This window comes from Diprion similis, chromosome 8, assembly GCF_021155765.1.
Source record: "Diprion similis isolate iyDipSimi1 chromosome 8, iyDipSimi1.1, whole genome shotgun sequence".
NCBI lineage: Eukaryota > Metazoa > Arthropoda > Insecta > Hymenoptera > Diprionidae > Diprion > Diprion similis.
Genome location: NC_060112.1, coordinates 2,986,142 through 3,011,414, shown reverse-complemented (window position 1 = coordinate 3,011,414; position 25,273 = coordinate 2,986,142). Strand labels below are relative to the sequence as shown.

The 25,273-nt window shown below is 35.1% G+C and overlaps 1 protein-coding gene and 1 long non-coding RNA gene across 3 annotated transcripts in view; one reads left to right on the top strand and one right to left on the bottom strand.

The window, feature by feature from the left end:
• The window catches only part of LOC124409934 (potassium voltage-gated channel subfamily H member 7-like), a 73,683-nt gene extending 55,548 nt beyond the window's left edge, over positions 1 to 18,135 (top strand). For both annotated transcript variants that reach the window (XM_046887907.1, XM_046887906.1), the window contains 13 exons: positions 4,401 to 4,555; positions 5,286 to 5,406; positions 5,491 to 5,611; positions 6,626 to 6,935; positions 7,320 to 7,656; positions 7,895 to 8,094; positions 8,161 to 8,285; positions 9,849 to 9,944; positions 10,249 to 10,389; positions 10,816 to 11,152; positions 11,769 to 11,846; positions 15,492 to 15,731; positions 17,428 to 18,135. In XM_046887907.1, coding sequence (XP_046743863.1) covers positions 4,401 to 4,555; positions 5,286 to 5,406; positions 5,491 to 5,611; positions 6,626 to 6,935; positions 7,320 to 7,656; positions 7,895 to 8,094; positions 8,161 to 8,285; positions 9,849 to 9,944; positions 10,249 to 10,389; positions 10,816 to 11,152; positions 11,769 to 11,846; positions 15,492 to 15,731; positions 17,428 to 17,746 — 2,580 coding nt within the window. In that variant the 3' untranslated portion in view covers positions 17,747 to 18,135. The remainder of the gene's footprint in view (positions 1 to 4,400; positions 4,556 to 5,285; positions 5,407 to 5,490; positions 5,612 to 6,625; positions 6,936 to 7,319; positions 7,657 to 7,894; positions 8,095 to 8,160; positions 8,286 to 9,848; positions 9,945 to 10,248; positions 10,390 to 10,815; positions 11,153 to 11,768; positions 11,847 to 15,491; positions 15,732 to 17,427) is intronic.
• Positions 12,171 to 12,853, bottom strand: LOC124409936. The gene is made up of 2 exons (XR_006929553.1): positions 12,805 to 12,853; positions 12,171 to 12,383 (listed from the first exon to the last, which is right to left on the bottom strand). It is a non-coding gene; the product is annotated as an uncharacterized LOC124409936 (long non-coding RNA).
• Positions 18,136 to 25,273: the final 7,138 nt, after the last annotated feature.

Below are 25,273 nucleotides of genomic sequence, written 5' to 3'. Positions count from 1 at the left end.
AATTTTTTCGAGTTTTTCTCGTTTTCTTTTATCCTGCGCGATGAACTGAAAGCTGAACCTTTCTTTCTATGATTTTCTTTCTTTCCTCGATTTTTTGCAATCACGTATTTGCCATGTTATTTGCATGACCACACGATTAAAATATGCATTATTATACAATATAGGATTTCTTTAACACAAACGACGGATTGGATTGGATTTTTACTGAAAACGCTCTTTCATTTTTTTTTTTTTTTTTTTTTTTTTTTTATTTTTTTTTCTCGTCGATATTTTCATCGATTTTCTATACCATCGCAAAGTCCAATTTTTGAAAAATCGGCAAATTTTGAAAAAAAAAACAACCATCTACATGAAATTGGTATTTTATACACGTATAAACGTATCCATACTTACATAGGCATATACAGAGTGATTATCTAACGGCCGAGTGGTCCGTTGTCTGGCACAATGTAATGCGCATGCGCTAAAATCCAGGAGCAGTTGTTTGCCAGGGTGACCAACCGTCACGAAGGTAACTTTAAAAATTTTCACACTTCTCGCTGGTAGTTGTGCTCGATACGGACAGCTGTAAAAATTTGTCACGTTTCATATATCGCGGCAACTTTTCACCTGAATTTATGACGGTTGGCCACTCTGAGAAAAACAACTGCTCTCCAATTTTAGCGCGTGCGCATTCCAATCTAGCAGACGACAGACCGTTCGGTCGTTAGATAATCACTCTGTATATAGATAAATAGAATAGATTGTTTTGGTTTTTCGTTTTCTTTTTTTCGTGGTGTGTTTGTCTTTTCTTTTTTCTTTTTCCTTACTTTCATTTACTCAGAGATCAAATGTAAAATGTAAAAACGAAATATTGACCAGGGCGAGAAGAAACTTGATAATTTTTTTTTTTTTTTTCTTCTCTTTTTTCTTACCTTTTTTTTCTTTTCAATTATTAACGGTTAAAGATATATTACAATTATTAACCTAATTGATTATTATAATTATCGCGTGTGTGGTGGCGATCTGCAGCATGGTTTGTATATGATTCCGGTGTTGAAAAAAATTCATACAACAGATGAGATCAAGTCGTTTAAAAAAAAAAAAAAAAAAGAAAAAAAAAACATTGCACAACAGAACGCCTTATTTCAAGAAAAAAAAAAAAAAAGCGCAAAATCATTTTCACTTATAATTGTTTAATCAGCACACAACAATAATACCTGTAAGATATGACACGTAATACGTCGTTTACGATTGACATACCTGCCCTTATTTAAATACGCAATGCCCGCATAATATGACGATAAAAAAAAAAAATTTCACAATGATTTTAAAAGGTTACTTTGTCTTCCGATTCAACTCTCGTGGTCGTATGATTACTTACAGTTAATCAATTAACTGTCCTTCGATTAATCGATCGACACTAAAAATTGTGCAAATATTTATATACTGAATGTAATGTAAAAAAAAAAAATTGTGAAAAACAATTAAAAAATATTCGTTATTTTCAATAATCATTACGAACTGATCGCGTTCAAACCCTCCAGAGAAAAAGATCTTTATACATCTCTATATATACGAGGCGTTGAAAAAATGAGGGAATTAATGAAATTCTGCTCGTTATATCGAGTAGAATCTTAAAAGAAGTTCGACGATGTTGCGCATGAATTGACCATGGAGAGAAAAAATATGAAAAAAAAAAAAAATAAGTAAATTCTAATTATAGATTGCAGTTTTTTTTTGTTTGTGTGTTTTTTTTTTTTTTTTTTTTTTTTTGTTCGTTCAAGACTTTCAACGACGCTAAGTAAATTTTCCAAAAATATTTCAAATCCATATACTCTTACTACACGTTACTCACAAACCCATGTACACACACACACACACACACACAACAAAACTTAGAACAGAAAAACGTACAAACAAACGAGAACGCACGTTATACGAAGACCGAAAAAGAGAAGAGAAACATAATATACGATCAGTATGAACAGTATAAATAACATACGTACAAACTTCACACGAATACCCTGATATGTACAATAAAAAAACACAAGTCCGGAAAGAGTACAGCGCGAGGTTCAAATTGTACGTAAGCTTTTTAAATTTGTCTAAATTTTTTTTTTTTTACAATATTAATAATAATTATTAATTGATTCGATCGGTTTTTTATCACCGATATCTTATGATTTTTTTTTCTTTTTTTTTTCTTTAATACATTTATTTTTTTCTTTCTCTAGCGATTTCTTTGCATTTATGTAGTAACATCTAACGATGATAATAACAATAACAACAACAACAAAACCAACAATAATGATAATGATGATAATAATAATAATAATCGCAACAACAACAACAACAACAATAATAATAATAACAGAAATAACAACCGATTTTTTTTTTTTCTTCCATTCTCAATATATTATACGCGTCACTTTTCTGAACACCTGATTGCGTAACATACTTTATATATATATATAATATATCATATATATATATATGAATATGGTACATACTCACTCTTATTTTTTAATATTCACTTCATTTTGTTTTTTTTGCAATTATTATCACATACTATAATTTTTGTTCCATTATTACTATAACTATCATTATTATTATTATTATTATTATTATTATTATTATTATTATTACTGTTGTCGTATCGTATACGCTTACGTTGCAAGCTTCGTATGCAATTGTGTGCGTGTGTGCGTGTGTGTGTGTGCACATTAAAATTTCATTTTCATTTTCTACTCACTGATTTATTTTAAATAAATTTTGTTTCTTAAATTTATATCGTTTCTCCAATTTCCGCTTTTTATTTCTCTTTAGTGTGTGCATTTGCGTGCGCGTGTGTTTTTTCGCACAAATGCGATCGCTTTGCCATGCAACATTCACTATACCTTACATCATTTTTGGGCTTATATATATCGCTTATACGTAATACGTATATACGTATATATAATAATAATATATTATTATTATTATTATTACTATTATTATTATCGATATTATTATTTCACCATATATTATACTTTTACCCTTGCCTATAATAAATTGTATTCGGTTATTTACTTTTTTTTTTTTTTTTCTACTTTCTTTTACGGTTTTGTTTTTTTAATTTAATAATTATTTTCTCGTCACACGTATGATCCAGTACATCACACAATTTTGATATTAAACTTGATATCTTGCTACCAGTTTTCTTAATTTCTTTTCAATAAATATATATATTTTTTTTTTTTTCTCTAATTTTTATTGCCTTTCGATTTATGTCATATGACCTAAAGAAAATCTCGAGGTTTGAGTCATTTGTGAGAATATTTCTATTCTTCCTTCCTGTTCTTCTTATTATCGTTATTGATACATATTTTTTTTTTATCTTTATGTTTATTCAGCCTTCTGTTCTTTGTTTCTCTTTTTCAATTCTGTTTTATATATTTGGTAATGCCACGATAAAAAAAACACGCAATGCATGCTTGTAATTCGTTGTATATACCTATACATAATGTAGTAGGTACAATATATGTACAGTATGTATATATCATATAGATATACGAATATTCATTCACTATGCCATTGATTCATCATTCACTCTTCATTAATTCATTCATTCATTCATTCATTCATTCATTCATTCATCGTTTCACTTTCCCTTAGACAATGTAGAAAATCATTCGTCTCATAGAGAAAAAAAATCATCGAAGAAAAAAAGAAATATTTATCGCACATTTGTATATCATGCATCGTCATATTTATAATTCGGCGAGTTCCCGCACATCTATTTCTATACCTTCATCACCGAATCCTAGAAAAAAAAAAAAAAAAAAAAAAGAAACATATACCTGCAATCAATTCAACAACGTAAATCGCGCGCGATGTATTTCAATCTCGTAATCGTTTTAATTCGATTTAGTGAAAAGAACAATTTCTTCCTTCACTTTACCCTCATTTTTCATTTATTCTAACGACCGCGAACGCGTTGCGAATTATCGCGTGATTCTGCAAACACGTCTCTCGTCAACTTTTCGATTCGTTCGATTTCTTATCATCTTCACTTGTCGAAAAAGACGGTGTTAAAAATTATAAAACGCGAAAGAACGGAACGATTTGAAATTTTTTTCCAAACGAAGGATAAAAAATGATTTTCATTGTCATTGTTTCAACGCGAAATACATTCAATCGATCCTCTGAGATCTCAAAAAAATATTAACGCCATTATTCATTATAGACGTGTAAAATACATCCGGGAATCGAGATTGGAAAAGTGCGTAAAAATAGAAAGGAAATATGAGACCAGGTCAGACAGATAAACAAATCAATTGATATGAAGAAAAAAAAAAAAAAAAAAAAAATTATCAAATATAAATGGAGCAAGGAAAAAAGCATTACCAAAAACGGGAAATCTTACCATTTTATTGCAGACGACTACTCTGATTGGTTTGTTAAAAGCTGCCAGATTGTTACGATTAGTAAGGGTGGCAAGGAAGATCGATCGTTACAGCGAATATGGCGCTGCGGTGCTTCTTCTCCTAATGGCATCGTTCGCTCTCATTGCTCACTGGCTTGCCTGCATCTGGTGAGAAGGAAATTGTTTTCCGTTATTCGTTGATTTACATATTTTCTTCTTGTCCGAATAAGCTTGTTGGAAAAACGAGGGATGCAGAAAGAAATGTGCTAAATGACGTTGATTGGCCAAAAATCGGTGCTTTTAAATTAATATCTTTGTGTAACAAAATAGTCGTAAATACTCTTGAGTATTTGATGAATTATTTTATCCTTAAGAGGATGCTATAAGTCAGTCTTTACCGACCGAGCGAATCGTCACTTATTTTCACTGTTACCTAACACGCTTACGCATCACTAACGCAAAAAAGCTACAGACAGCGATATTCTACACGCGATGTAGGACAAAATCATCCATAAACTTGTTTATTTCGTATTAGGATAGCGCCAGGAAATATATTCCTACAATAAGTGATAACTGAATTGCAGGAATACAATTTCTGGCATTATTCTTGCGTGAAGTAAAACTTATTTCAGATATTCCTTGTCGTATTCGAAACTGTCAGTGGCTTTTTAACATTAGTGATGCGTAAGCGTGGGTAATAGTCAAAATAAGCGACATTTTACATGAGGTACGGGAACCTCATTGAAAACATACAAATCAGAACTACTATTCTTGGCCAATCAACCTATAAAGTTATGTGAACGAATATTATAAACAACAAAAAAAAAAAAATTGGTACAGGTCTCGTTTTTCGAAATTTACCAAAAATCGAATATTTTGAGATCGAATCCGTTTTCAGGTACGCCATCGGAAACGCGGAGAGGTCATCGCTTAAAAGTAAAGTTGGCTGGCTGGATATACTGGCGAATGACACCCACCAATTTTATCACTTAAATGACACTGGCGGTCCGAGTATAAAGGTAAATGGTTGAGTATGACAGTCAACATTGTGAGCTTGAAGTTGAACCGTTGTTATAATTTCTTTTTTTTTCTTTCTTTTACAGAGCCGATACGTGACAGCGTTGTACTTCACGTTCAGCAGCTTGACTTCGGTCGGTTTTGGAAACGTCGCGCCAAATACGGACGCCGAAAAAATATTCACCATAATCGTAATGCTGATAGGATGTGAGTTGGAGTTTCAGGATTTTGTATGTCTGCAGCGATCGATGAGCATTTTTGTATAATATGTTTACCCACACAGTTTTAAAATGAGGGAGCGGCGAGAGATTAAATGTTAAAAAAGAAAAGATATAACGGAAAACAAATTAGAAGTCATAAATCATCCCGCAGCCTCACCTACAACCCTATAATATTATCTACATTATACATATAGCTTCGTAGACAGAAATGCGGACGGAAACAAGGAAGGAACAATTTATAACTATAATATCATCTTGACGTAGATTATCTCTTCGGAACCCGAACAAATTCAGTGTCACGCATACATGTGAACCTGAAGTGACCCTAAAACCAAGAAACCATTTATGTTATTGTCATGTACAGTCACGATTCCGCGGCGTTTAAGGTGCTTGTAAAGACGCGTTGTACACATCGAAAACGCGGGGATTCAAAACTCCTGTAGCGCTCAAGCGATCAGAGTGAAACTTCGGCAATTAATGCCTTATTTTGATAAAAAGTGGAGCATCTTTTTAATTTTTCCAAAAAATTACATTACGCGCCTGCCGTTAATGTATGCGTGTAATGTCGGTAAAAAATTACCGGCATGCGTGAAAGATCGGTAACAAATATCGCCAAAATGAGATTTCGGTGTTCTTCATAATCGAAAACCAGATCAGCTGCTATTTCGTCATTTCACCATCAAATTTCATGGAACTGTGCTCAAAATGTGTGTTTCATCACCGCCGAGTGGCATCATACCGGATAGTTCGATCCATTCAGTGCAACTGTGAAAATTTGGCCAATTTCTGTGGGTGGTAACCAATCTGTAAAATTTTGTTCCAAATTTTGAAAAAGTAAAAAGATGCTCCACTTTTTGCCAAAATGAGGCATTAATTGCCTAAGTTTCACTCTGATCGCTTGAGCGGTATAGGAGTTTTGCATCCCCGCGTTTTCGAGGTGTACAACGCGTCTTGATAAGCACCTTAAGTCATACCATCGATCAACATCCTCGAATTTCAGCTCTGATGTACGCGAGTATATTCGGAAACGTTTCGGCGATTATCCAGAGGCTCTACAGCGGGACGGCTCGGTACCACACGCAGATGCTGAGGGTGAGAGAGTTCATAAAGTTCCACCAGATACCCAACCCTCTTCGGCAAAGGCTCGAGGAGTACTTCCAGCATGCCTGGACCTACACGAACGGCATCGACATGAACAGCGTGCTGAAGGGGTTCCCCGAGTGTTTACAGGCGGACATTTGCCTTCATTTGAACAGGAACCTGCTCAGCAATTGCACAGCATTCGAAGGAGCGAGTCAAGGCTGTCTCAGGTGAGTTTAAGTCTTGACAAGCGAAACCCGTGGTCTGAATAAAAGATCAGGAACGGAGACGAATACCGATTGCTAAGATCTATGGAAATGTTATTCACGTTCTTGGTGGATACACGGATGAAAGGATGTCTCAACTATGCGATATAAATTATTACGAGCAAATACGTGCCACGCATGAAGTCAAGACTTAGCACCATCGACTTTGAGAAAATGTTTTACCTCCTATTTGATTCATGATAGAGATAATTCACTGTTACTGGAGCAACTATCATTGCTGGATATTTTTGCAATGGATGGTTTCTTTCTATTGTTTTAACTATACCGACTTTTACCGCACAAGAAGTGGACTTTTCACCACAAAAAAAATATTTATAAACTTTCCAGAGCCTTGTCCCTGAAGTTCAAAACCACGCACGCACCTCCAGGAGACACGCTTGTTCACCGAGGAGACGTGCTCACCTCGCTCTACTTCATATCGCGAGGTAGCATCGAGATACTGAAGGACGACATAGTCATGGCGATCCTCGGCAAGGACGACATATTCGGCGAGAATCCATGCATTTACCCAACCGTCGGAAAGTCATCCTGCAACGTACGCGCCCTGACCTACTGTGACCTCCACAAGATACATCGAGACGATCTGCTCGATGTCCTGGCGCTCTATCCGGAGTTCGCAAACCACTTCAGCACCAACCTTGAAATCACGTTCAACATGCGTGATGTGAGTATTGTTTTCTAATCGTAAGCTCATTGCGATAGCTAATCAGGGTGTTAAACGAATGATGACATTCAAATTCCCTCGAAGTTCCGGGTGTACCAGAGACTCGTTTATTCGTTGAACGACTGCTGGACAATTCCAGTTACATCTGGTGTTGTTAATGTTGTGTGACGTGTTTAGAGTTAAAGTACAGAATGCGAATCGTGGAATAACCGGCCTAATAACACTTGTTTACAAACAGGAGGAACAAGCTGGAGTGGATCCAATGTCGGCTCGATTTCCGGTCAGCACGCCAACCGACGTGGACGTCGACGCGAGGCGATTCGCTTTTCGGCCTCCGAGGTACCGTCGAGGTCCAGGAGGTGGCGGAGGAGCGCCGCCGGGATCAAACCTGGTTCCCACGGGGCGTCAGGACTCGCTGCAGGACGACCAGGAAGAATAGTAAGTAAAAACATGCAAAAAAGTGAGACGAAGGGTGACATGGACAACAATTTTTCATTGCCACAGTGACAGAGGCAGCGGTCACGGGATCCTGGAGTTCAGCACCGACAAAGCCGGGCAAGACGTGACGCCCCTAAACCTCGAATTCGACGAGCCGAAACAGCGGAGTTCTACCCTGAATTCGATAACCGGTCAGTACATCGACTGATAATCGCCACGTCATGTCGGTATTCGTATTATTATACCTTTTCGAAAGTTCGTTCATGGTGCATTTCACACCATAAATCGTTGGTGTTGCATACTTTGCATTCGTGTCTATTATGTACATTATGTGCTTACATGTAGATTAACGACTCTGTTCATTTCACGGTTTTGGTTCTCGTCTCATCCTCACTCCCAGTTTTGTTTGGCTCGACACGAATGAATGGTCTGGTATGGTATTTGCACGATGCTATACAACAGTTACACTGCAATCCTGATGATTATTGTCAGCCTGATTAAAAGCACTCTACTACTGCTGATGCTTCATCTCGATATCTCGGGACTGTGGACAATGATATGAATGTCGATCTATGAGAGAAGGATTATAAGTGAATCCATGCACCGTCTCTGTCACCCGCTTCCTCCTTTCCAAACAATTGTTATACTCGCCTGATTATAGTCTCCGAAAAAATTTCGCTGCACGCATGACGCAAATTCACGATATGATAACGAAGAGGTACGTATTACGCCGTAACAGCACTGCTGCACTCTTAAATGATACGAAACTTACACGCGTACACAAATCATCGTCTGCAATGTCGTCGTGACAAAGATGTGAAAAGATATAACGTCACACCAGACAAAAGCGATCGATTGCTGTTGCGACTTAGAAGGAACATTAGTTTGGTGCCCCCCTCTGAATTCGTTGAGACTCATGTATGTCGTAGAACATTGAAAATTAAAAGACTCGTGTTTTTTTCTGCGGAAAAACTGTTTAGAGGGGTGAAAACGGCCCCCAAAGATGGGCACTCAACGGGGTGATTTCTTGACGCGCTTCATGGAGTTGAATGAGACTAAAGCTGAAGTTTTATTCCAGTGATGGTTTCATTCAAATACATGAAGCGCGTCAAGAAATCACCCCGTTGAGTGCCCATCTTTGGGGGCCGGTTTCACCCCTCTAAACAGTTTTTCCGCAGATAAAAAAAACGTGTCTTTTAGTTTTCAATGTTCTACGACATACATGAGTCTCAACGAAATCAGAGGGACACCAAACTGACGTTCTTTGTCGAAGAGGGTATGATTGAGAGAATACAGTTCCTTACAGTATTTGGCGTTTCTATTTAGGAATAAGGGTATTGAAAAAATAACAAGAGAAAAGGCGCCTTTTCTTATTACAAGGAAAATGTATATTGTTAAAGTAATATTCTGACATTAATTGAAAACTCAACAGACGATGGATTGCATTTGGAAAATGTGATTTATATGGATTCTCTTCATCTTTCTTATTACTTTTTACCATGCTTATTGACAGACTTTTTGTCGTTCTATGCATGCCACAGCGCAACACGAATAAATCGTGTGTTCTCAAGTCGCTTTCACACTTGCTTTATAATTTTTTAAGCCTATTTCATCTGTTAAGGTAATTAAACTCAACAATTGCTCACATCTTAACAAATTGCACACACTTTCCCACGCGCTGTTAATACTGAATGACTTGAGTTTCGGTTTTATCATCTCCCGGTTTGTTAACACCTTGTAACCTGGTTGTTCAGGCATGCTAACCCATCTCAAGCGCAGCATACCGGACCTTCGCCAGCACAAGATACATCTCCAGCCACTGACGAGCCACGACTACCTCGCGAAGCAAGGTACGTCCATGCATTGATATACAACCGTCATTAACGGGCTGCCATCATCACCTCGTCACCGCCCGTGCATCGTCAAACATATCCAATCACTCGCATCCTCATCTCCATGCATTGATGACCATCGACGTACCAAGAAGGGAGAAAAGCACCCGACCGTCGCGACGGTGACGAAGACTCCTCATTCCTGGTCCCATACCGACCCTTCCTGACCTTCTTCTTCTTCTTCTTCTTCTCTTTCTCTCGCTAAGCTAACTTGCTAACGATAAGCAGCTTGCAGTAGCTCATTGTTCACTCTCTTCCGCAGTTACTACGCCCCTGACTAGACCCGCGAGACGAAGCTCGGCTGCCGGCGAAAGCTGCCTCAGTCACACCGCCGCCCATCCAGCATCAACCACTTCTAGTCACTACACGACCCCATCACCGCCCCAGCATCCACACTCGCACGGTACAGTTCTGCTGCTACTTAACTAGATTTATTTTACGACCAGATTTCGCAAGGGGGGGGGGGCTGGTTCACTGCACACCTTGCTTTATATCTGACGAGAAAAGCACCAAAGATCTCAGAAACACGAGTTTCAAACGCTTTCGTACGACAAGATTCACGACTAGTAGATTGACTAGTGGTAGAACCCCTCGCAAAATCATCGCCATTTTCTGCTCAACCAAGTATACAAGTTTTCATAATAATGCCACGGAACATTAAAACCATCTCACAATGCAACATACCTATACCAACACACCTCGTTAAGAGACATCACTCGAACAGTTATCACTCTCAAGTTCTTTGCACCCAATGACATCAAAGAAAGCTGCAAACCTGCAACACCGGAGTGAAAAAAGCCAATCGCTTAAATGCCTCTATGCTCCGCAGGTGAATTCCAAAGTGGTCCGGGCCGGCCACTGGACGAGATAAACGCCAGGATAGATCAACTCACCCGTCAAGTTACGTCCTTAGAGCACTCGATGGCTGGGGACGTGAGGCTGATCCTGGCCCTCCTCCAGCAAACCCTCAACTCCTCGCGGGAGAGTTCGAGCATCGAAATGATGCCCGGAACCGCGCCTGCGATGACGATAAAATCGACCGGTAGAGCGCCGGCTCTCGTCCAGAGATCGGCGAGCGAACCGCAACCTCCGAGCATTCCTACTTCGACCAGCTACGGCAATGGACATGGGAAAATCCAGCCCAGTACCTCGCACAGTTTGTTCAGGTAGGAGAGAATAACGTCTATTTCGAATTCATTGATCAGGGATCTATTTTTCTACACTGGGAATAACGGCGGTGGTCAAACTGACCAAAATTGTCCAAATTTTTGGGTCGATAATGAGGTTCGATGTCAGATTGTCTTACATTGAAAATTATACATCGCATTTTTGACAGATTGTGAAAACTCTGCAGAAGAGAAATCATTCTCGAGGTTGAAGTTAGGAACGTTATTCTGTAACTAAAAAATAACTGTATATTCTCAAATTGATGAATTTGCGTTATCTGTGTTTTTAGTTTTTTTTTTTTTTTTTTTTTTACACAGAATTTCGGAATCCCTCCAGTCGACAATTAAAGATTTTTTCTAACCTTAAATCGCTGCATTAACTTTACAATTTTCAACCTCATATTACGCTCTATGGTTTTACTATTCATTACGTGTTATTTAATAAACCTTGATCACGATTTCTATAATCATCACTATCGTCATCATCATCATCATCATCGTCATCGCATGTTTGATTTTACAATTTTTTTTTGTTCATCTTATCTCTGAATCGAAGACGAAGAATAATAAGAAGAAGAAAAAAAAGACCCACAGTTTTTCTTCTGTCCCGGATAAGCTTTCTTTCCAAATCTCTGGATCAGTTGCATTTGATATCGGCGTCTTTTGTTTTGGATAAATTGGACAAGTTGAAAAGGTGACGTTCATTAGTTGTACTTTATTTATAATTATAATATTGCTCATACTTATTGTATCTAAACATTTTCGCGTCGCCATTCCTGCTCGTCATAACGCTCCGTTTTCCGTACAAAATCACTGTAGAGATTCTAGAGATGTATTTATAATATATATATATATAATTTACAGGATAAATGTCATAATAATTATGTAATCACAACGAGTACATGAATTTTTTTTTTTTTTTTACACAAGTATAATTAAGATTGCTAATAATTTAACGATCGAACTACACAATATCTCGATACGACGTAACACCCGTTACACTTTAATTCTTGCCCGACAGTGAATTCGCTGGTTTAATGTAGCGGGAAACGGCTCGCAAGAATTTCTCGTGACGAAGCATATGCAGGGCCTTAAAAACGCGTTTCGGAACAGCCGGCACCGAGGCCTTGCTCGATTTGAAATGGGGCACAATGGCGCAGGATGATCTCGTGGTTCGTCGTCTTGGAGTTCGATTCGCGATCGCCTTCGACGCTTCGGATATTCCTAGGATCTTTGGAAAAAAAATATTAGATCCCTGTTTTTCGATATAAAAATTTCAAGAGAATCCACTGCATCTCCCCTGAAGATGATGCCAAAATTGTCAAAAAAACAAAAAAAAAAAAAAATCTCTTCTATTAATTTTAACGATAACAAGTCAATGTTGAAATTAGTTTCATGAATTTTTTCCATAGTTCGTCTGCGAGTCGATACTATGAAAAAAATAAATTCATTTTCTAAATTTTTTGGAACCTTTTTTTACGACTTTGTCGCCATTTCTTACTATTTCATTGTTTTTCACTATATCGTCCACTCTATATAGACGCCAGTTCTTGGTTTGAAATATTTCATGAACTATTCTCTTGAACCGTTATTTAATTGTAGTAAAAGCAATCTCATCAAAATAATCAAATAAATAAAAAAAAAAATTTCACCTCTTTCGCCTCGCGACGTCGTCTTCGGCCGTTTTTTTTCGTCGATTTTCGATTGGCACGGCGACGTCGATTTCGGCTGGAAACCCGCTTCGACGATCGATTCGCTACGTCGGAACTTTTGCCAATTGAATTTGCTTCTACGCGCCGACGCATCATGCGCCGATTTTCGCGATTCGTTTCACATTCACTGCCCTCCTCGTGGTTTCGTTTTTCGACCGACGAAGCCGGCGGATTATTAGCCGCCTTTCGATCCTTGTTCTCCTGAGATCTGACTTGCATAATATTATTGTAGAAAAGAATAGGACAAGACGTTATTGGCTCGTTAGGAACGCACGGTCAGGTGAGGACGTGAGTTAATTCGTATCAAGTTTTTTTTTCTTGTACCTACGTAAAAAGTCTGTGCAATTTGCCCGATTTCTATGAACAAAACAGCTGATGTTGGCCAAAAATTAATTCCCTACAATCGTCTGACTAGAAAAATATTTCCAACCTGACCGTAAGTTTATTTTAGTTTCGATTTCGTTACGGGGGTATTCTGGTCCGGAGGGTTAAATTTTAGGCATTTTTCTAAGTAAGATAAAAACGAAATAAAAAACATTTTTACCATCCATTTTTTTTTAACAAGAAATACAAAAAGTTACAGGGTGGTAAAGTGGAGGCTACAAAAAAATGATGCGTCCTGGTCGACATGTTTTTGACTCTTGTAGCCTTCACAAAATGCCGACCATTTGAAAAAAAAATTTTTTGGTGCCCCTGTTTTTTGACCTTTTCGAATATTTTCAAAACAGTAACAAATTGTTTTTTTTCAATCTGTGCTTCCAATCATAGAGGGATATACAAAGAACATTTCCACCAAATTTCAAATAAATCAGTCCATCAGAACAGCAAATATCATGACAACCGTATCGAAAAAAGTGGTTTCGAGAAAAAAGCGGTTAAAGATTCGTTCCAGCCGGACCGGTTTAGTTAGCGCGTCGCAAAAATAACTGTAACTCTGAAAATAGTTTGAATTTCCAAAATTTCTCTCTGAGGCTTATTCTCAAGGATCTAAACTTTGAAAATATGGAGAAAAAAAATCGATTTCTTCAAATTTCTAGACCAGAATACCCCATTAACTACGCCAATTTTCACCTGTGTCTCACACCGCGAGCAGAATTCGTGGCTTTCCTCGCTTCTCGGTTGTCGTTAATTTCGTTTTTCGTGTTACTTCCTCGTCTTTCCATGACACAGTTGAATTATCAATTTTTTGCCTCTAAAACGATGTTATTTAGTTTTTATTTTTCACACTCAAACATTGAGGCGGAAATTACTTCATCACGCGACAAATTTTTGCCAAGGTTAATTCATGCGTTTGTATTATATATAAGACGAAATAAATATTAATTACTTTTTTAAATATACCAAATACCCGAGTGAATTTACATTCCTTTGCTTATGGTTTCTATCCTATTTTTATTATATATGTAAAAAAATAATTTATCAATGAACGCGTAATTTACAATTCTCTGCGGGTCACGTCAGTCATGCAATCGTCAAGCCAAAAAATGACAGCTCGCGTTGCTTCGCGAACAAATCCGCACACATCGCGATTGTCATTTAGCCATCAATCACCGCCATGCAAATATCGATCAAATATGCCGTTTTCCTCTCTTCGTGTGTCTTTCCTTTACCATTTTATTTATACGTAGGTATCGTAGTATGCTTTTGTGCTTCTTACCCATCTAGTGTATCATTAATTAAATACGGATAATATTATCCGTTTAAAACCTAATATTGCTTTTAGAATTTATTCGTTAAATAAATAGACAATTGTCATAATAGAAGCTCCGTATCGTACGCATATATAGTAATTAATATTTCGTATAATCGCACGATCGGAGAAAAGATATTTACGTGATTCTTCATTCCTGGAAACCAATTTAGTTTCATAGTAGCAGCCCGTCACGGAATTTTTTTGGAGCTCATCGAGACCTTGCCAACTCTTGTTGACAGAGTTTGCATAAGTGTGATCCCGTCCGAACTTAGCTTGCAAATATCGTTGCATCTCCAAAATTATCGAGAGAAAAAAAAATAATTAAAATCGGTTCGGTAGTTCTGGAGTTATAAGCTAACATAATATGTGAGATGATCGTGCAGGACCAGGTGCAGGATGAGAGACAAACAAGCTTCATCCGATTCAAAGAAAAACTTCATATTTCGTACTTTCTTCATAATTTTATGTGGAATAATTTTTTGCAGAATAAACAATGAAAAATATATGTATATGTGAGCGCGATAGTGAGACAAGAAGCCTCAAGCACTCACTAGATTGATTCGGTAAACCATTACGAGCTGACAGATGGCGCTAGTGTTTTGATGGTAATAAAAGCGAGCTGTTATCAGTCGAGTAGATCAGAAGTGAGTCGGTCCGCGTACGATACGCATCGGCTCTTGCGCCACCCAATTGTTGTGCGCTCTTTTTATTTTTCTCTCTCGTTAAATAAAACCAAACTATTCCACGGAGTTGAGGAATCACGTTCACGGAAATAAAACAGCCGGTATAATAGAGTAACAATAATTCTTGTAACAAGCTAGACTGCAAAACATGCAAAAAAAAATTTATGAAATTTAAATATCTTGAGAATAAACAAAAAGAAAAAAAAGCCTAAAAAAGCGCGTCACTTCAAAACAACGGACCCATTTTTCAGGCCGCCAACCCGAGAGCCGACCTTCGCGTCATCGGGCACGTCGCGCTTGACGGTAACGTCGGAAAGCTCGGCGTTGGCTTCGGCTCTGCAGTCCGCCCTGAACGGTAGACCAGGACCGACGAGGTCCCAAAGCCAACCCGTCGACCTAGCAGTCCCAGCCACCGTCCAACAGGCCCATCATCAGCCGTCTGCCTGGCACAGCCAGCCAGCAGCCTTCAGGCGAGGCGAGTTCAGGACCGGGTGAGTTTCGAATTACTTTTACGACGTTGAAAGCCCCAAAAAACCGCTAGGAAATCCATTCAATTCAACCTTTCGAGGTAAAAAAAAAACTAATCCAGCAAGGTCGGATGCAGATTGATGGGGAAAACAGATATATGTGTATAGTGTCTGAAATTTATTAATTGTTTATTCAAATAATACTGGAATTATACTTCCGACTACATCTGCCCCCCCCCCCTCCACCATCCGTGTAAATTTGAAAAAATGGTATTTCTTTGAATGAAGAAAAGCAACATTTTTGCTACCACAATTTGTTGGGATATGTTTGGTAATGGTAGACAATTTTGTATTTAGGTGAATTACATTTATATGAAAATACCTGTTTTGGAGGTTGTTTGACCAAAAATCGATCGTTTTTATTGATTTTATCGCGAGACAGTCTTACATTATGTAATTGTAAATTTTTTATGATCTCTATTAAGCGACAAAGATCTCTTTAAGAATAGAAACATGAAAAATACTGAGCTTATAAACAGAAGCTTGGAAGTCGATACTTATTTCAGATCGGTCCAAAATTGCTGACGATCTAACAGATCATATTCATTCGATTTCATTCTGCGATGGTTCGATTCGTCTCTAATCTAATATTCTCACATTTGTGAAACAAATATAGATACAATTTTGTGAAATGAAACATTTAACGATGCTAACGTAATAAAAAATAGAATTCTTCTACATTTTTAGCAATTTTAAAGCGATTCGAAACGAAGCATCGATTTTCAAGCTTTTGTTTATAATGCCGGTATTTCAAATCTTCGTACAACGAGAAAAATTTAATTTTCTATAGTTACTAGAAAACTTCAGCAAAATAGATTTTGTTGCAACAACTGTTTGAACACTGTTGCAATTATACGCAAGGAAATAAGGTACAACCGTAACTATTTTTTGCGATTATACTTGTCATTAGTATATATTTTCTGGTAATTGAAAGGCAAAATCAGTTTGTTTGGTTTACAGCACTTTTATTATTCAACTGATTATTTGACCGTGAATATCAAGCTTTCGCAACACTTATAAGAAAATGTAGCAACAGTAACCATAATAAAAATAGATAGTAACAGATAATAGATTTTCTAGTTACAACTAAGCAACCAATTTTCATTTCGTACCTGCGGAACAATATTTTTCAATCACTTTTAGCATAAAAGAAAAATTAAAAACGTGAAGGACTACACACTAAACCGCAACAAAAAAAGATCTCTCGATTTAATTTCAAATTGATAGATCTTCGGAAAACACTGATTCAATAAATATAGCACAATGTTCGACAATCTCGTGATAGAAGCGATCAAAATGTACGTGAATATACAAGACTGGCTTTGGATACAGATTCCTTTACTAAAATTTTACCGGCATTTAGCGAAGACGCAAACCCTTTTTCAGAATGTCGAGAAAGGCAAGGTAGAACAACGAAATTATCGTTATATTCGATAACGTCAGATAACTAAATGATCCGATGATCGATAAGATCAATCGGAGTGGGGATAGCTCTCACCGTTAAACTGTGTAGAAAAAGATTTGTGTCTTGGCTAAGTGTCGGTAAAATGTCGACGCAGGAATCTGTATCCAGAACCGGCTTTATATATCTACTATTATAGATCTTGGGCCGATCAATCCAAACGTCGCAATCTTACCTCGCGTGTTTAACCCGCGGTAGTTACAGCTCGTTCAACAAACGGTCGGAAACTGATCTTGGAGCGGGATCCGAGGATCCATGGAGCTGTGGCGATCAGTCGAGACCAAATCAGCAGCAGCAAAGGCCGAGAAGCAGTGAGAGCCGGAAGGAAGTATCAGGCGAGGCGGTTTCCGGTCAGAGATCGTCGACGACGCCGGGTGTCGAGAGTCACGCGCTTATTCAGCGGCCGGAATCCTCGCGGCAAACCAGTGAAGACATGTCCTGGGAATTTGCGATAAACGAGGCACCAATAGCGAGGCTCGAATCCCTCGACGAGTTGGACCAGGATCACGGGAGTTAAGACGTGATTATAATTAATGAATTACGAATTGCGAACAAGCGGGGAAAAATAAAAATATCGGAAAATTTTTGCCAACTAATCGATTTATTGGTAAAAAATATTTTTAAAACTGCACACGGTTTGTTGTAACCAAGGTGAATTTTTTTTTTTTTTTTTTCAAGCATTGTTTTATATATATCTATATAGTCCAATGGATTTGAGATCGTCGAAAAATTCGCCATTCAGTATAGAATTAATTATGATAACGATGACGATTATGATTATGATTATACGAACATCGTCCAGTGTACCTGATGATGATGACGAATAGTTGCAAGTCACGCGTGAACGATTAACCAACATATTGTAACGTGTAATGTAATCATTCATCAAGAATTATAAAATTCGAGGGGGAAAAAAAACAAAACAGAAGGGTATATATACATATATATAGGGAAAAAGAAATTAATTATCAGCGGGATTGATTACCATGGAAATATATACATACATGTTACTATAATTGGCAAATTTCATCCGATATTGTTATACGACAGTACGGTTATTAATGTTGTTTTATTATGATCATTATAATTATTTTTATTATTATTATTAATATTCGCGTTGATTCGCCTTGTTATCAAAGAATGAATTTTTATTATACAAGTTAACTGTATAAATCATCTTGTTATACATATACATTTGTACAGAATTATTATTATATGTATATGTATATATATATATATGTATATACATATATACACGCATGCAATGGAGTAAAAAAAGAAAAGAATGGTAACAGACGCGAAAAAAGTCTTATCACGACGAAATCGGAAGATTTGGTTTAAATAATTTTCGTTTACACTTTTACCTATTATTGTGATTATTTTTATCGATATTATCATTATTCTAGATCGGAAAGTAGGACAGATTATCACGTCAGAAAAAGAACGAAAGGAAAAATCTATCAGTTGAGAATTATTATAAACAGTTATTAAAATGGAATCAAATAGGAATACATACGTAATGTAATATAATAATAATAATAATTATATTAATTACATATAACGTTATACGCATTGAAGTGGCACTTTTTTAGGAGTTATTTAATTTTCTAATTTTTCCACCATATTTGCACTTTACATAAGAAACATGATATATAAATATAGAAATTTCATCTATTATATTATAATACATAAAAGATAAATATATACATTAATTTATCCATTTATCCGCTTCTGGTTTTTCTTCTTTGAAATTGAGGGAAAGAAAGAAAAAAAAAAAAAAAAAACGAACTTGAGCGAAAACGACGATGAAATTGAAATGAATAGATGAAAAAAAAAAATTCAAAAAAATTAAACAAAAAAAAGACAAAAAAAAAAACAACACGAAAAACGAAAATAACTTAATCCTAAAACGGTGCCATATACACATCACATAAATTGTGCGTTTATAAATTTTACGAAATGACCCACGGGGAGAAATTCCGAAAATCACTGCTGATCAATCTCTTCGAATAAGACACGATTTGCCCTAGTATTAAAATTATAATATATCATATATGATAGTACGTACGTAATATACATGATATAATACACCTATAGCTGCGGCATCGAAAAATTTATAATACTTAGACGAAAATAAACTACATTGCATAAAATTGTTACCGCCCTTTAATTGTAATTATTGTCATCATGTTGCATACAAAAATATTTCCAGAATTGGACAAATAGGATATCACAAGCTTTTCTATCGGTCCGAATTGACGGTTGATTATCAAACATTGAGAATATTAATGAGACGTCCTCTCCTCCTCGTCTTTCCGTAAAATCAGAAATATTCAGAAACAAAGAAAATCCTTTATTTTAGCTGTAAGCCTGGATATACATATATATGTATACACGAATTTTCCGAATCTTCGAAGACTTTGGGTTAATATTCAACATATCGCGTTCTATGCATTGTTTTTAATTATTTATTCCTTCTTCTAATTATGGAAAGACGTCGATACAAAACTTTTTAAGAAAAGAAATAAAATGAATAAATAAACACCGTCATTTCATTATTAATATACGGAATTGCCTGCGCAGCTTTAGGCCTAGTACCTATACTAGAGTGTCCATTATTTAGGGTATTGACGAATTTTTGCCACCCCCCTGCACCCTCCAAATCAACTTCAAATAATTTGAAAACATTTGCCTAATTTTTTCAGATTTCTACCTCAACTCTGGTATAGTCCGCTTTGTGATCGAAGTTTCTTATGGAAATAATATGGGAAAAACCTGTTTCCTCGGCATATATTTTGTTGCTAGAGTAATAATATTTTTTTTTAAATCTGTAACTGCGAGGTTTTAGTGGGCATTCGTGATACTATCTGTAAAAAAATTTACATCACGATACCAGCAAATCTAGACGAATTGCACTTCCTCTAAATAAAAAAAAAAGTCAGATTTCAAGGGTGTGCAATTCGTCGAGATTGCGTGAGATGATTATGTGAATTTTTTCCCAGACAGTAGCGCTAATGCTGACTAAAACCTCACGGTTACAAATTTTTTTTAACATTATTACTTTTACAATAAAATATATACTGAGAAAAAAGTTTTTCCCATGTTATTTCCATAAGAAACATCGACCACAAAGCGGTCTATCTTAGAGTTGAGGTAAGAATCTGAAAAAATTAAGCAATTGTTTTGTAATTGTTTGAAATTGATTTAGGGGGTGGGGCGGCAAAAATTCGTCAACATCCCAAATAAGGGACACCCTAACCTATTCGCATATATGTATACAGCTATTATACATACGATATTTCGGATGTCACTGATATGCCATGATTAAATTACGAAATTACATACACATGATAAAACTTTCAAGTAATAATAATAATAGCATTTACGCGTCTGTGAGGTATTATTGTCGTTATCATTGTTATTATTATTGTTATTATTCTTACCGAATCGTAATATTAAGAACATTGCAGTGTTCAATATATATTTATATATGTATATGCAAATTATCTACTTCTTTTCCTCAAATGCTTACATGTATTCATATCTATAACACAGAGTCGGTTGAAACGATTATCAAGCAATATAACGATGATTGTGATGACGATAACGATGATGACGATGATAATAATAGTAATAATAATAATAATAATAATAATAATAATAATAATCATAATAAGAGAGCAACTAATGCAACAATAGTAATAATAATGGTAATAAATACACAGTTAAAACATACGCAGTATGTAATTATACGTACATAATAATAACAATAAGAATAAGAATAATAATAAGAATAATAATAATAATAATTACAAAGTATAGGAAAGTAACGGAATTCGATCGTAATAATACATATAGGTATATATGTATATTTTGACATAAACAATCGCGTATTAGCATAGAATAAAATTCGCTCTTGCAAGCGCATAAGCATGAATAATAATTATTATAACAAGAACAATAACAACTACAACAACAGTAATAATGATAACATTAATAAGAAGGGAACGAAATTTTTTCACGCTGTATGTTAATTGTTATGTAGAATATTATTTTTTCTTCTTTCAACTTGCTACAATTTTAAACAAAATGTACAGATAGAAAAAACCAAGAGTCACAGGACAAAAAAAATTTATCGAGTAGAAAAATATATTGAAATGGGAATAGAATCAAGCAAGTTTGCAAAGAAAATGGAATACGAAATACGATGAGATAAATAATCGACGTGGTATTATATTATACTACATATTATGCAACGTTATCGATATTACGCGCCGAGAATTTTTACGTCTAATAACATTGATTTTCATTCGTCATTACGCGTATACGCGTACAATTTCTTATACGTTATACGCATAATACGCATGTAATGTAAGAAATGATATTTATCAAATTTTTGATGCGCATGCGCCACAATCTGGGAGCAGTTTCAGGGTATCCAGTATTCATGGAAATTATGGAATCGGGAAATTCTCAGGGAATTTTATATGCCCTAGAAACAACCTGGAAATCTTAGGGAATTTCTTGTCGTATCTGGAATATACTAATTTTCATCCTTGGTTCATAAAAATTTAGCCATTTGGTGAGAAAAAAATATTTTCTTTCAACTTTCAGGCACAATGGTCACGAACAAGCCCTGATTTATTAAAAATTGAACGTGCTAGCGAATTCTTACAAATTCGTCTCACAATGAGCTGTGCTTTAGTCAAATGTAAAATATTCTTGTTCATATGGCTATTGTATTTTTCATTTATTGTTTACATGAGAACAAACTAAATAAATAATAATTCTTGTCTGGAAAACTTCGAATTTTCAGGAAATTACATTTCCACAAATAACTGGACACCCTGAGTTGTTTTCCAGGGTGACCAACCGCCATAAATTTAGACCACAGTTCGCCATGACGTATATAACCATAAAAATTTTGACAGCTGTCGGTGTTGAGCATACTTGCCAGCTACAACTACCAACATTTTCGTAGATTCGTTCATGACGATTGGTCATCATGGTAAACAATTGATCTCTGATTGTTGCGCATATGCATTACGTTGTAACAGACGACGGACAAGTCGTCATACGTGTACATGTAATAAAACACGAAACTTGAGTGTTGAACAAATGAAATGAATGAATATATAACAATAACGATAACACCAATCTGTGAAAAAATTGTTATTGAAGCAGAATATCCAATTTTTCGTATTCCTTTTTTCACTTATTTCCTCTCAAGTCGCGCTCACATCCGCCCTTATAATCTATTTTCTTTTTCTCCTTGTCTCCTTGTCACCGGATATAACGAATAGTATAAAACTATACGTTTTAAAGTAGCTGATCCTGTACTTGTACAATAACAATAGAGATTGTTAGTTAGTCATTATCATTATTATTAGACAGGTATTACACATATGTTCGCGGACGGTGCTCATTTCTTACAATTACATTAGAGTGTTTGAAAAATATCGCCTATTTTTTTTCATAGAACATTGAAAAATCGTTAGAGTATCCCTAAACAAAGACCCTGTTAAAATATAAGCCCTTAATATTATTATTTGAAGGTGGCGATCCTCAATTTTTTATTTCCATTTAAATAACATGAGAAAATTTTTTTCTGAACTTTGGAATTTTATTACTCGCAAACAAATCACTGTACAATAATAAGCAACATAGATTTTTGCAGGAAATTGAATGCTCCATAAAAAAGGTCTGAATGAAGATTTGCGTAAGGCGAGCCGTTTCGAAATTATGAAACCTCAAGCATTGAAGTGTTCGAAATAATGACGTAATATTATTTTGAACACTTCAATGGTTGAGGCTTCATAACATACAAAAATTCATCTTCTTTATTATTGTATAGTGATTCGTTTACGAGCAATAAGATTCCGAAGAAAATTTTCTCATGCTATTTAAATGGAAATAGTAAATTGAGAATCGGCATCGTTGAATAATAATATTAAGGGCTCATATTTTAACAGGGCCTTTGTTAAGGAATACTCGACGATTCTTCAATGTTCTTCAAAAAAAAATAGCCGATTTTTTTTAAACACTCTAATATACGTAAACATGAATAGATATTTTAGGCTATTTGTACTCACCATAAGCAAGTTATTATTATTACTATTATTATTTATTTTTGTTGTTGTTGTCGTTGTTGTTCTTGTTGTTGTTATTGTTATTATTATCATCATCGTCAAAGTAATTGAAACAAAATATCATATATACCTACATAGGATAGAATCCACGCCACGTGTTATGATAGATAATTCTGCCTATTTATAATTAACAACATAATTCTCTGCATAGTTTCTCACTTTACGAAGAAAATTTTCGAAAATGAAATAAAAAAAAAAATCTATAAACATTTTAACGAATGGTGAAAATAGCGAAGGAAACTATTGAAATTGAAAAGTAAGGAAAAATTTAAAAGAGTGGCAAATAATTGAGCTTTTCTTTACCGGGCTGGTGAAATAGAAAGTGAAAGTGAAAAAAAAAAAAATAAATAACAACAAAAATTACCTACTCATGTACAATTGCTGTACGTCATATAATATACAATATAGCTGTGGTAATTTCACAAGCTGTGGTACAATACAATGTATGTGTAATACCAATTAATTAATAATCATAAATTTCATGAGAAAAAGACGCACAGTGTACATACATACGAGTATACACTATGAATAATTTTGCAATTGCAAAATGTGAAGAAAAAGAAAGGAAGAATGAAAACGATTGAAAGAATATTGATAAAAAATAAATATCAACACGTCCGTTTAATATAGTTATATCCTTCGAGATATCGGAGAAGAAATATGGAGGAAATTTCAACTTCTTTTTGCCCTATATTTTGAACGTGAGAAAAAAATAAAATAAAGAATAATTGTCGTCGAGTTGTATTCTAAAATAAAAGAAAGATTTGCAAAAATTTTCACTCCGATTTTATCATTATGTCTTTATTTGTTTCTTTTTTTTTTCACATTTTGATTACAAAATCCGCGCATTTTTACTTCTGTGTGAAATCACAGCCTCGCACGCCTCGCCATAATGCAAACCTTCGTCTCCTCATAACGTATATGCACTTTTCTTTTTATTATAATTTTTTTTTTTTCAATATGCGTATATAGTAGTATATAACAAAGTAATGCAAATACGCTGATTAAATCTTCAGCTTCTGTATTACATAATTACAATAAATATTAACGATATTTTACAATTAAAATTTGAATTTGCACAGGGTAGACGAAAATCGGTTGTTTGCGTAATAAATAAATATAATTAAATAAAACATGTAATAAGGAAATGAGATGATTTAAAATTAATCTCGAGATAGTATAAAACACACACACACACAAAATATTTTTCAAGTTCGATTGAACGCTTGTATTACGCGTTTGATAATAATAATAATAATAATAATAATAATCGTAATAATAAAAATGATAGGGATAATCGATAACTAATAAACCATTATTAACACGAGAACCGTTAAATGTTGCTATTCAAATAAATAATTATGACCTTTACACACGTACTAAAAATGAATAAATCACGTTATAAACAAACGACGAAAAGAAAATATAATGATACAATTAAATAAATGAAATATTGAATAGAATATGTAATTCACGATTACATTGTTATTATTATTATTGTTGTTGTTGTTGTTGTTGTTGCTGTTGTTATTATTGTTAGTATTGTTATTAAAACACGTCGATCAAATTCTTATCGCTATACATACCTATTACGAAAAGTCACCGCTGTTTTTATATTGCTAAAATATAAATTATATTATTATGTACCTTATTATAATATATTACATACAAAGTAAGCTTATCATATTAAAAATAATAGATTTCTTTCCGAGCGCGGCATAATTATATATTATGCGTTGCACGGCAATTGCAGGCTCTCTTATTAAGTATAATATATCACATATTTAATTCATAATGTAATCTGAATACAATATATATATACATATGTATACATATTATATATGTATACAGGATGAATATAATTATGTACATACATACATATATGTAGATATGTA